The sequence below is a fragment of the Trichosurus vulpecula genome, chromosome 3 (genome assembly GCF_011100635.1).
Source record: "Trichosurus vulpecula isolate mTriVul1 chromosome 3, mTriVul1.pri, whole genome shotgun sequence".
Lineage (NCBI taxonomy): Eukaryota > Metazoa > Chordata > Mammalia > Diprotodontia > Phalangeridae > Trichosurus > Trichosurus vulpecula.
The window spans coordinates 24,745,875-24,759,649 of record NC_050575.1 but is presented as its reverse complement, the minus strand read 5'-3'; the positions used below and the strand labels follow the sequence as shown (position 1 = coordinate 24,759,649).

Below are 13,775 nucleotides of genomic sequence, written 5' to 3'. Positions count from 1 at the left end.
TGAGGGAAAAAGCTATGCACATCCAGAGTCTGAATGCAGATTGAGGCAAACTTTTTGCTCTCTTTTTTTTTTCTTACTTCTTTTTTTGGTTTCATTTCTCCTTTCTCATGATTCATTCCATTGGTTATAATGCTTCTTTACAACCAGACTACTATATAAATAAATTCAATGTGAAGGTACATGTAGAGCCTATATTGGATTACATGCCATCTTGGGGAGTAGAGAAAATTTGGAACCCGGAAACTTATGTAACTGAGAGTTGTAAACTAGAAATAAAAAACAAATTTATAAAAAATAAGAAGAAAAGAGAAAGTCTCCATTGATTCTTATGCTTCCTTGTGTTTTTAATAAGAATGGGTATCATATTTTTTAAAAGGTTTTCTCTGAATCTATTGAGATAATGATTTTTGTTATTTATGATATTGATATTATGCTGTTAGTTTTCCCAATATTGACCAGTCCTGTGTTTCTGGTATAAATCTGACCTGCTCATAGTGTATGATCTTTGTGATATATTGCTATAATCTTCCTGCCAGTATTTTATTTAACATTATACATTGATATTCATAAAGGAAAGTGGTGTACAGTTTCTCTGTTTTTGCTCTCCTTGGTTTAAGTATCGAAATGGTATCTGTTTCAAAAACAGAATTTTGTATGATTCCTTTTTTACCTATTTTTTCCAAATACTTTATGTAGGATTGAGATTAATTGCTCCTTAAATGTTTGGTAGAATTCACTTATAAATGCATCTGTTCCTGGGGATTTTTGGTTAGGAAGCTGATTAATGGCTTGGTCAATTTCTTTTTCTAAGACAAAATTATTTACAATTTTATTTTCTCTTTTGGTAACCTGGGAAGTTTATTTGTAAATATTATCCATTTCACTTAGATTGTCAGTTTTACTGGCATATAAATGGGCAGAACTTCTAATAACTGCTTTAATTTCACCTTTATTCATGGTGCAGTTACCCTTTTCGTTTTTGATACTGGTAATTTGATTTTCTTCCTTCTTTTTAAAAATCAAATTAACCAATGGTTTATCTATTTTGTTCCCCCTGCCCATAAAACCCTAATTTATTAGTTTTTTTTATTTCCAATTTTATTAGTCTCTCTTTTGATTTTCAAGATTTCTATTTTGATGTTTAATTGAGAAATATTAATTTGTTCATTTTGTAATTTTTTTGTTACATGTTCAGTTCATTGATCTGCTCTTTTTCACTTAACTTTTCCTTCCAGAATTTGGATGTTCTGCCATTTGGTGGATATATGTTTAGTATTGATATTACTTCATTGTCTATGGTGCCTTTTAGCAAGATGTAGTTTCCCTCATCCCTTTTCATTAGTTCTATTTTAGCTTTTGCTTTGTCTGAGATCATGATTACTACCACTGCCTTTTTTTCAGTTGTTCAGTTGTGTCTATCTTTTAGGGATCTCATTTGAGATTTTTTTGGCAAAGATACTGGAGTGATTTGCCATTTCCTTTTCCAGCTCATTTTACATATGATAAAACTAAGGCAAAGAGAGTTAAGTGACTAGCCCAGGGCCACACAGCTGGTAGGTGTGAGGCCAGACTTGAACTCTGGAAGATAAGTCTTCCTGTCTCTAGGCCTCTACTGAGATAATAATGAATAACGATCGAGATAATAAAGCCACCTAGGTGCCCCACCTTTTTTACCTTCAGCTGAAGCATACTTTATTTTTTTACTTTTTTTTTAACCTTTATTTTAACCGTGTGTATCTCTGTTTCAAGTGTATTTCTTGTAAGCAACATACTATTAGATTCTGGTTTCTAGTCCATTCTGCTATCCATTTCCATTTTAAGGGTGAATTCACTTTATTCACATTCAAAGTTATGATTGCTATATATTTCCCTCCACCTCTTTTCTTCTATTTATCCTTCTGTTTTTTACTGTCCCTTTTCTAAAGGGTGTTTGGCTTCAGATCAATGCCTTTCATCTGCTCTCTCCTTTTCAAGACCACCTTCAGTTATCTCCTTCCCCTCCTACTTCCTGGTTGGGTAAGATAGATCTCTATTACCAATTGGATACACATATACACACCTATTTCCCTCTTTGAATCAATTATAGATATGACCGAGCTTCAAATGTTGCTGGCCCTCTTCATTTTCCCCTCCACTGTAAAAGTTCTTCCCTGTACACCTCTTTTATGTGAGATAATTTTCCCCATTCTTCCTCTTCCCCCCCCCATCTCCCAGTGCATCACTCCTTCTCACCTGTCCATTTTTTTACATCATCCCCACATAAATGACTCACTCCCACACCCTCTTTAGAATCCTTCTAACTATCCTAATAATGGTAAAGTTCTTAGAAGTTACATGTATCATATTTCCATATGGAAAGGTAAATACTTCTCCAACATCACTTAAACAATTAATTTCAATTATTTTTACAAAGGGATCGTCAGATTCCAGAGGACTAATGAGGAAACATGCCACCCATGATGAAAATTAATATTGGATTATATTTGTCTGTGAATCCATATATTTCCTCAGAAAAGGCAGCTTTTCTGAAGGGTGTCATAGAATAAGGTAATTACTTCCAGACTTCAAGGCTAGTTAACTACTTTCCTCTGTTTACACCATAAACAGAAGTCAGTTTGAGCTAAGGTTCTCCTTAGGAGATGTCTTCACTGTCTCCCCCAGATGGGGTTTAGACTGTGGGAACCCCCTTGGGCCCCAAAAGAATTTGGGTCCTATTTGTTTGAGGGAGGAATGATGAGGGCACAGTCTCTGGGAACCCCCTTGAACCTGGAGTACAGTTTCTGGGAACCCCCTTGAACTCTCCTTGAATCTTTCCACTTGATCTGGCCTTGGCCTGAGGCTATAACCTCATGTTATCATTAGGCCCAAATCTCTACCTAGCCTTGCTCTTTATTGTCCAGCTACTTCCCAACCTTATCCCATTCTCTTGGTTCCTGGAGTCTGACCTCATCCTAGTCCCATCAAGCTCCTCCTTAGACTCCTCCTCAAGTCCCTCCCTAAACCCCTCCTCTAGTCACCCCAGACCATCCCTCAATCCCTCCCACAGTCTTTGTGTATATAATCTCCATCTTGCCTCCAAGAAGGTGCTCAGATTCAATCTAGCTCAGCAGATTGAATCTGGCCTGCTTGCGAAAACAGGCGTCACAAAGGGTGGGATTTCTTAAGACAACCCAATATGGCAAACCATTAATAAACTTTGTCATTTTCCTTGGCTGAGAAGGCTTGGATCGAATTCTTTCGGCAGGACCCTGTGTCTTGGTGTTTTGGGGTCTCAAGCACCCCTAGAAACGTATGGTTCCCTACCATCATCATTTTTCTTAAACCTCTTCACCCCAACACCTCCCTGTCCTCTCCCCCCAACCATGATGAAGTAATTCGGAGAAGCTGAGAACTCTGAGCCCACTTCCTCATTAAAATTTTCACCAGTAAGAGTTGCCAGGAGTGGTCCAAATGATGTACTGTAAGGCTAATCAGAAGGAAGGCACACTTAGGTATAAAGACACTGTCAGCCCTAGCTCTGGGTCTTTTGGAATAAATGGAGGCTAGCCACTAAGACCCTAGTCCATTGTGAGCCCTCTAGGTAGTTTGCTCTGTACCTGACTTGATGTAATAATGCAATTATGGGACCTGTGAGAATGACTTTATTGTATTGTTTGAATCTAGCCCTGCATGGCTGGGAAACTGGACCATCTCTATGTGCCTTTAACCAAAGACCTAAGTTATGTTGACCAGAAACTCTGATCCAAAGATTGATACAAGGAGTTTTCTCTCATACCTTCCTTGGTCTGCAGGTGGCGCCTTCGGCACACCTTTGATCAAAAGGAGGAAATGTTGGTTGGCCCCCTTGACCCCTTCATCACAAGAAAGCCAAAAACCTGGACTGGCCAATCAGAGAAAGACATTTTGGCCCACCCTGAGTTAATATACCAACAATGCCTTGTGATACTCTGGGAGTGATGGTTTAATTCTCCTGCTAGATTAAGCTGATTGAGAGCATTCATTTTTTCACAAGTGAGAAAGACCAAGGAACTAGAATCTGACACTATCTTGATTAACAGCATTTCTCTTATCTTGTTTTATGGCCCCCTCTAGTTAAGACACTATCTTGTTATGACACTCTTATTTTATGACATCCCCTGCTGACAGAAGTCAGACATCCTGAGGGCACTCTTGTTCCATGGAAACTAATTTTAGCTGACAAAAGACACTGGTATCCTGAGTCAAGGGGGAGGGGAGAGGGAACATTACCTTACTCTATGGGCATATAATCTCCTTCAACCAACCTTCCATTGAGCTCAGTTCTTTTGGATTATTTATTTACTTAATACTTTTAGTTTTCAGCATTGATTTTCACAAGAGTTTGAATTATAAATTTTCTCCCCATTTCTACCCTCCCCGCCACTCCAAGACGGCATGTTCTGGTTGCCCCGTTCCCCAGTCAGCCCTCCCCTCTGTCACCCCACTCCCCCCCCATCCCCTTTTCCCTTACTTTCCTGTAGGGCAAGATAGATTTCTATGCCCCATTGTGCTCAGTTCTAACTGAACTCCCATGTATGGACCCACGGATGTCACTAGCTTATAGAGAAAATAAACAGCGCATATATGACCTAACCCTGTCTCTTTTAGGATCAAACATCGACGGTAGACACAGCTTACATTTCTTACCAGGCTGCAGCCCTCTAGATTCCTCCACCGTGCATCCACGCTTTCCTCCCAGTCCTAGTCTCCTCCCCTTTTCAGCTTCCTTTTATAAGAAAGGTAAACTCTTTGAGGGCAGGGATTATCTTCCCCTTTTGTTTATATTTGTAAACCTGATAAGTGCTTGATCTGGTTTTTCACACCCAAATAGCCTAGCCTAGCCTTCCATTGTCTGGTTATCTCCCAATTGCCTCAGAGGAATGGTTTCCCACCCTTGATTTTGTCAAAATATCTATACCCAAGCCCTCTTTTTGTTGGTCATCAACAGGTAGCCTACAGCCATTTACCACCCTGGAGTCTGACCTCACCCCAGTTACCCCAGTTGGCCCTAAACCCCTCCTCCCATCACCCTCGATCCCTTCCACCATCTTTCTGTATATAAGCTCCATCTTGTCTCCATGAAGGTGCTCAGATTCAATCTAGCTCAGTAGATTGAATCTGGCTCACTTGTGTCAAAACAAACATGACAAATGGTGAGATTTCTAAGAATCTACCCACTATGCAAATCTTTAATAAACTTTGTTTTTCTTTGGCTGAGAAGGCTTGACCCAGCATGTCGGTATTTTGGGATCTTGAGCACCCCTCAACCCCAAACCTTATCAGGTCCAAGTCACCAAACCTTGCCCTTATGATCTGCAGACCATATATGCTACCATAAGGAGGTGGGGTAGGCTGCATCTACCAAAGCCAAAGATAAATGTCATTATATCCTTATTGCATAACCTTGCTGTGTAGGGCACAGTAATCGTTCTTTTTGTTAACTGTTCAATAACTTCTGAATATCTCGTTTTGTTTCAAAATCAAACTTGAAGTAAGAGAGTGCTAGTGTTAGCTCAATCTCTGACAAAGGACGTATAATTTTTCATTGCTCGAAACTTGAGCTCTTCTTTTCAAAATATATTATTCTATTACCTAGCTGTGGTTTCTAGTGGAAGTGGAATAGTTTGTGATGTGGGCGCAAACAGTGCCCTAACAACTAAACTGCCTTTTTCCTGGGAATGCCCTAATGTATCTTAATACAAAGCTACCCTAAGGGATGAGATTCTCTCACTGGCACCCCAAAGTCTCCTCCCCTTATCTTGTGTCCTTTCTGGACTCCCTTATCATGTGTCCGGTCTCCCTTATCTTGTCATAACCCTGTAAGGCTTATCCTATCCCTAAATCTCAAACCCCCATAAGAAACCCTAAAATCATCCTACAGGCTGTATAGCATTTTGTCTATATAGGTCTGGTTCCTTTCCTACCTCAGTGCCTTTGTTTAGCTCCCTGCTAAATCTCAGGCCCTCTGCTTTTGTGTCAATAAAACTCTCAATGGCTACAGAGAAGGTCTAAGTGAATTCTTTCACATTTGATGAACCAGCTCTCCCAACTCTGATCTCGTCAGTTTGTTAATCAATTGTTCTTTATCTGAACAGCTTTCTTCTGGCTGCCGGAAGAATTAGCTATCATTGGAATCACTGAATTTAAACACTATATGTCAGAATTTGAAGTGTGTATTTTTCTAAAGGGAGTTTATAGATTTTGTCAGTTGATACTTTCTATTCTATATTCAGGCATTCTGGGCAGTTTTTAAAATTTCTATTTCCTGTGTTATAGTATTTAGGTTTTTCAATTTATAATGTTCTTTGGGGAGACCTATGATTCTTACAAATCCTACAAATCGTCTCTTTGAGGTAAGTGGCCTATTAAGACATCATGTGTTCTTTATAACATTATTGGCTTTTGGTTCTCTTCTACCAGATTTCCCTTCTATTAAATAGTTTTGTATTCCAAATTTATCATTCTCACATTTGCTCCTTTGGAGGAAACTTGACACCAGGATTATTTTTTTTCCTAATCTGCTAATTATCTCTGCTTTGAAAACTATGCATTCCAACATTTGTTCTTTCTTAATTTCTCTACTGACAGAATGTATTTCTCTTTGCGAACCATCCCGGGATTTCTTGTTGTTCCAAGCTCTCTTAAGATTCCATATGGTTCTGAATTTCATTGGGCATCAGTTTACTTTCCTTTGTCTTATTATATTTGTTAAGTTAGTTTGTATTCTCTTTGGGGATTTAGTAGTCATGTTTCCTTCTAATTTTAGAATTCTTTGTTGATTTATCTACTTGTGCACTAGGCTTTTAGTTGCATTTTCTTCTTGAAATACCTGGTGTTTTGGCTTTTTTCATTATGTGCCCCCACCGGGCATCTGCATGGTACATGGTAATAGAGCACTGTGCCTAGAATCAGGAAGATTTGATCTCAAAAATGGCCTCAGAAACTTACTAGCTGAGTTATTCTTTGTAAGTCACTTAACCTCTTTCTGTCTCAGTTTCCTCATGTGCAAAATGAAAAAACCTGTCTCCCAGGGTTTTTGTAAGGATCAAATGAGATAATATTTGTAAAGCACTTAGCATAGTGCCTGGCACATAGTAGGCACTTAATGAATGGTTCCTTCCTTTCATGGTGGTTACAACACTGGGACTGGACTACAAAGCTGCCTCACAGCCTCTTCCTTGGGGATTTCTATTTTCTGAATTCAGACACTGCTTTAAAGTAGCTTCCAGGGGTACAAGACAAGGCCTTGGCTGGATTTCAGCCTTCTCACCTTCAGTGTGTTCTGGCACACTGCCCCAGTTTTTCCCTTGACTCCCATAATTTTCTTCTCTGTCTAGGCTAAATAAATCTTTACCTTATTTCATGGTAGGAGGACTGTGGGGAGGGTGTTCACTCTGTACCCCGGGGCTCTCTAACCTAAGGGTGACTAAAATTAGAAAGCACACTATGCTCCTTCTCACCTGGCTAGACAGAATCAGAATCCACCTTGTGGAGTGCTGGGAAAGGCTACCAGCAGTCTCTACTGTAGACAGACTTTTGTTAGACTGTGGAAGCTGGTAGGGATGGGATGTTGAGTGAGTTTTTAAGAATTATGTTCTCTGGTGTTAACTGATAAGATTTGCTAGGGTTGTCTCTTGTCTTGTGGATTCAGCTGAACTTTCTCTGTGGCACAAAATTACTCTTCTGGGTGTGGGGTGTGTGTGTGTTCGTGTGTAAGTGAGGACTGAGGAAAATGCCTAGTGTGTCATTTCATTGGAAACACTATCAGAAAAATCACCCTATCCTCCTTAGTTCATATCCTTGTCACCTTCCAACTAGGTTATCGCTTCAAGTCACACTGCACCAAGATACCCTACATACTCCTGGCCAAATTCTTTCCCTTAAATACATACCTGACCATGTGACTATCCTACTCAACAAACTCCTGTGATTTCCTATAGCAAGTTTATACTGCCTATAGGATAAAAAATAAATTCTGTTTAGCTTTTAAAGGCCTATACAATCTGGTCCCATCCTACCTTTCCAGACCCATTGGATTTTATTACCCTTTCCACATACTGCAATTCAACCAACTTGGACTTATTTCTGTTCCTCACACATGCCTTTGCTTTGGTCATCCTATGTGACATGAATGCTTTCATTCTTTCACTTTGCCTTAAAGGGTCCCGTTTTTTCCTTCAAACATCATTTTCTGTATGATGATTTTGCTGATTCCCCAACTGTTAGTACTCCTTTTCCCAAACTACCCTAAATTGGTTGTACTGAGGTAGCTGGTGGTGCAGTGGATAGAGTACTGGGCCTGGAGTCAGGAAGACTCAAATTGGGGTTCAGACATTTCCCTGGGCAAGTCATTTAACCTCAATTTGCCTCAGTTTCCTCAACTTAAGAATGAGGATAAATAACAGCACCTACCTTTCAGAGTTATCGTGAGGAGGATCAAATGAGAGAGTATTTGTAAAAGCACTTAACACAATGCCTGGCACATAAAGGCACTACACAAATGTGTATTTCTTTTCCTTTCCTCATTTAATGACGGTATTTGTATTTATTAACTTAATATTTATTAAATTTCTATACATGTTGTCTCCATCCATTAGAAATGAGAGCTCCTTATGAGCAGGGATTATCTTATTTATTTTATTTGTATTCCTAGCGTTCAGCACAGTGCTTCCACAAAGTATTTAACATATGCTTTGTTCATTCCTTTATTCATTCATATTTTTCCTATATTTACTTTTCTACGTCTGTTTCTCCCCATTAAAATACTTATATTTCCAGCGTGTAGCACTTTGCCTGAAATGTAGCAGGCACTTCGTAAATACATGTTGACTAATAGATTGATTTCTACTTTCACTGCCACCACCCTAGCAAAGGTCCTCATTACCATACATTTAGCCTATTGCAATAGCTTTCTAACAAGCCTTCTATCTCCAATCTCGGCTCTCTTCAATTCATTCTAAAAACATGTGCAACTTTCATCTTTCTTCTCTAAAAATCTGGTCAAATTGTTTGTTGTGGTTATTTAGTCATTCAGTTGTGCACAACTCTTAGTGGCTTCTGGACCATAGCATGCAAAGCCATTCTATCCTCTACTATCTGTCCATCTAAGCTCATGTTTGTTGCTTCTGTGACACCATTTATCCAGCTCACCCTCTGCTGTCCCCTTTCCCTCTTGCCTTAAATCTTTCCCAACATCAAGGTTTTTCCCAACAAGTCCTGTCTTCTCAATATGTGGCCAAATTATCTAAGTTCCAGCTTTTGTATTTGACCTTCCAGTGAATAGTCTGAGTTAATTTCTTTAAATATTGACTGACTTGATCTCCTTGCTGACCAAGGGGTTTTCAAAAGTCTTTTCCAGCATTACAATTCAAATATATCAATTCTATAGGTCTCAGCTTTCCTTATAGTCCAATTCTCACAGCCACACATAGCTACTGGAGAAACCATAGCTTTGACTATTCAGGCTTTGTTGGCAAGGTGATGTCTCTGCTTACGTTCATGTTGTTCCTCTCGTCAAATCTCTGCAAGGGTTCCCTATTGCCTGCTGAGTAACGTCAATGTCCATAGCCTATCACGGTCCTTTTTTATTTAACCTTATTCGGACAAACATTTAAAAATCAAAGAAACACATGGAGTATAAAACAATGATTAAGGGAGAAACAATAATGATGTGAGAACACAAAAGCAGATCTTCAGACTACAATTCATCAGCCAATAAAAGAATACCATTACTATTTAAAGTACTCTAGAAATAGTTAATTATAAAAATATGTAAAATATCATCTAAATATATAACAATAAATATAATAAAAATAATAATTATTTATTTGTCTCTTCAGTAAGAGACAAACATGAACTGACTCCTTTTGGTAATAAATACAGTTATTTATCATCCCCAGAAGTGATATGTCAAACAGAAACATGTCTGTTTCATCTTACAGTGTCAAGTTTCACAGACCACCAGTTTGCATATCATTTGACAATACTTCCCCCAATTTCAATCATGACAGCACAGGCTCATTGTTAGGATTCAACCCTCTAAGAGCCTTCAAAATACTGATTTTGCATTAAAATATACACTAAAAGCTTAATAAGGCAAGATACTGGACTGCCATTTGCTATTTATATTGTTTTTGCCTGCCTGGCCTGTAGCCAAGTCAGTGTAATGATTTTCATAAGGAACTCGATGTCTATGATTGTAGATATCATAGTTTTTGAATCTAAAAATCACCAATTTTGGCCAATGGAAGGGTTTTTTTCTAACCAGAGACTATCTGATTGACATCAGTCTCAGTGATGAGGCACTCGAACGGTCTTCACCAACTGATTCAGTGTAGTGCTGTCTGCGGGTTAATAAAAGGATTTGTTCTGTAAAACTTGGACTCAGTCAAAAGCCCACACACAAGGACCTAGAAGGCCACATGCGGCCTCAAGGCCACAGGTTCCCCACCTGATTTAGACTATTACTTATCTTTGAACTTCTCCAAGAACATGAGAGAATGCTGTGCACATAGTAGTTCCATACTATGTTTCATGCTTGATGAAGTGAATGATGTCTTAACAAGAAGAAAAGTAAGACTCATCTTTGTTTACTGTGAAAAACAGTATACCATTTTGAAAAGGTGTTCTACCTTGATTCTATTACCTTTAGACCATCCTTTGGGACAGCAATATAGCATCTCTGTGGATCTATTTCTTGGTGGTGATGTAATAATGCAGCACATTTCAGATGTAATGCATCGAGCCTGAAAAAGAAAAAAAAAACACAGCATGGCTTACCCCAGATGCCTTATTTCTTTAAATTGCTTTAGTTCTGCTACAAAATAAATACTCTTCCCAAGTCACAGCTTGCATATGAATTAGAAAGAGAAAATGAATAGTTTAATATGGTTATAACACAAATAAGTTCTACTTAGAATCAAATATTGGACAATTTTGATCTCCATTCTCTGTTCATTTCATTAGGCAACTTCATATCTGAGAAAGATTAATCCCTTGAATATTAAGTTATGTGTTCCAGAGATTTCCTGCATTTAGAATCGGTAACTTTTCAGGCCTAAAGGGCCACAGTTCTGATCTGACTGGGCATGTATGTGTTAGGGATGGGAATGGTGGGAAAAAAGGTTAGCAGTAGTCATAAAGAAGAGCTGCCTTCTACAGTCTTTAAAATTCACACAAGACTATACATGAATTATATAATTTGACACATAACTTTGTTAGGCAAAGCAGTACAAATGTTATTATTTTAAAATTTGCAAATGAGGAAACTGAAGCTAGAGAAGTTCAGTAACTTAACTATAGTGACATAGTGTCAGTGCTACATAGGATTCAAACCTTTGTTTTTCCTGACTGAAGCTAACCTTCTTTATACTACACTCAGGAGCCATCATTAGGGAGGTCCCCTTTGCTCAGAATGATGTCTCACATATAATTTATCAAATGGAAATTTATTTGTGTTAAAAGCTGCTTTCAAAATATAAATATGTAAATATGCTTGGGGGAGGAGGGTTAAACTCATCAGTTATTTCTGTATTAGTCTAAATTGTCAGACTGCTCCCTTAATAGTTGAGATCACCAACAGAAGGAATGAAAGCTCTGTTCAGAAATAGTATGGAGGATAAATTTAAAGTACCTGGACACTTAGGTGACATGCCAATATGGTAGATTGTAAAAAACAAAAAAAAGAATTTTAGATAACTAAAAGACAGCATAGGGACATCGATTACTACTAAGTAGTAGAAAGGTATAGAAAAGAGGTGAGATGACTCTTGGGACATCACCTACTTGGCCTAGTTTTAGCAAGGTCCTGAGTGGTAAAAACACAAGTAAAACAAAGTAATCACTGTCAAAGCCTTTTTTAAAATTTTGCTGTGTTATATCATTGATCTACAAAGTTGGGGGCCATGGCCTGACTGCAAGTTGTGCAAGATAAAACAATAAAAAGGTGGGATGACAAGCAGCAATACAGCCCTGCCCCACAATGGTCAATCATTGTGCAATAAAGGCACACATACTCATCCTCCGACACTTCATTTTGTCCCTTTACTTTACTGTACATGCTCCCAAGCTCTCTCTTTCTGTGCCAGGTATCTGCTACTCAGGACTGTTGTATCCTAATCCCTATCTGGATACCCACAACAGCAGCTGCCCAGGTGTTCTTGGGGAAATTTCTTATCCTATAAATCTATCCCCACCCTGCCACCTTGATCATCAATGCAGCAAGTACAGAAGGCAAGCTCTGCATTCTGAGAGAGTGATGAAATAGACTAAGAGTCACAAGTCTCAAAACCCTTTTTGTCTTGGACAGGACAGTCAGTCTCAGTAATTCTGGAAGGGTTGTGATCTATGTCTCAGATCCCACTACATTATCTTTATCCCCAAACCCGGTCTTCTTCAAAGCTTCCCTATTTCTGTTGCGGGCAACTCTACGCTTCTAGTTGCCTGGGTTCACAAACTCATCATCATCTTTGACTCCTTGTGGTAGCAATTTTGATTTGAAGATCTTTCCCACCCATTGATAGGCCATGTGACCTGATTACATCACAGGAAGCCTAAGTCACATGTGGTAGGAGGAGCTTCCTGACAGGAAAAGGAAGTTATGTCACAAAAAATGTTGAGAGAGAGAAAAAGATGTTACAGCTGCTGGTGGCTGCTAATGGCCACCCTTGTGATAGTTAGAACTGAACAGGCTGACTTAGCTGTACCATGAGTTTGTTTTGGGAAAGACCCCAGCAGGGGGTAGGAGAGGTTTTGGGATGGTGAGGCTCCATGTTGTGATAACTCTGTATTGAATGTTTTGGGTTCCTTGCTGTTATGATGAAGTGGACTGACTGGCTGTGGGAGCTGAGCATTTGGTTATGAGATATGGTTCTCTGGTGTCTGAATAAATGGTTTACTTCTTCTACCTTCTATGTGGAGAGTCTTGAATACTTTGCGATACAGAACTACATAGGCATTTTGACAATTATCATCTACATTGTTGTTACTGCCTTACTGTTTCACTCCTCATTCTCATTTTCCATACAAATCAAATCAGTATCCAAATCTTGTTGTTTGTACCACCACAAAATCTTTTGTCATTTACCCTGTCTCTCTACTCCCACAACCGTCAACCTAATTCAGGCTCTCTTCACTTTTTAGTTGGATTTTTTTCTTCACCCCAATTCATCCTGAACGAAGCTGCCAAAGTAATTTTAATAATTTAATTTTTTTCAATAACCAAAAATAAATTTTCTTTTTCTCCCGCTTCTCCCCTCCCCACAAAATGATATAGTCAAGCAAAATAAATTTTTATATTGGCCAGGTTCAAAAATTTATGTCTCTGCACCCTAAGTACTTCACCTCTTAAGGTGGGTAGCATGGTCCATCATTGGTCCTCTGGAATTGTGGTTGCCTATTATATTCTCAGACTTGTCTTTATGGTGTTGTTGTTATTATATAAATCATTCTTCTGGTTTACCTCACTTCACTCTGTCTTTCCAGTTTTTTCTGAGTTAGTCCTCTTCATCATTTCTTAGAGTACTCTAGTATTCTATGATATACATTTACCATGCTTTGTTCATCCATTCCACTATGGATAGGCATCCCTACCCTCACTCCCCATTGAATAAGGAAGAAAAAAATTTATACCCCCTCCCCCAAACATTTCTTGCACCAATTTTATTTTTAATGCCTAAAAAACCCACCACATTTCTCAGGTCCTCATTCATCTCTCACTCTTAGACTACCATACAAATCTCCTGGCTTCTCATTTCCCC

The 13,775-nt window shown here is 38.7% G+C and overlaps 1 protein-coding gene across 1 annotated transcript in view; it reads right to left on the bottom strand.

Annotated features, from left to right (window-relative positions):
• MEIKIN (meiotic kinetochore factor) overlaps positions 1-13,775 on the bottom strand; it is a 128,435-nt gene that overhangs the window by 61,381 nt on the left and 53,279 nt on the right. Inside the window, exon 10 of the mRNA XM_036748441.1 lies at positions 10,664-10,763. Coding sequence (XP_036604336.1) covers positions 10,664-10,763 — 100 coding nt within the window. The remainder of the gene's footprint in view (positions 1-10,663; positions 10,764-13,775) is intronic.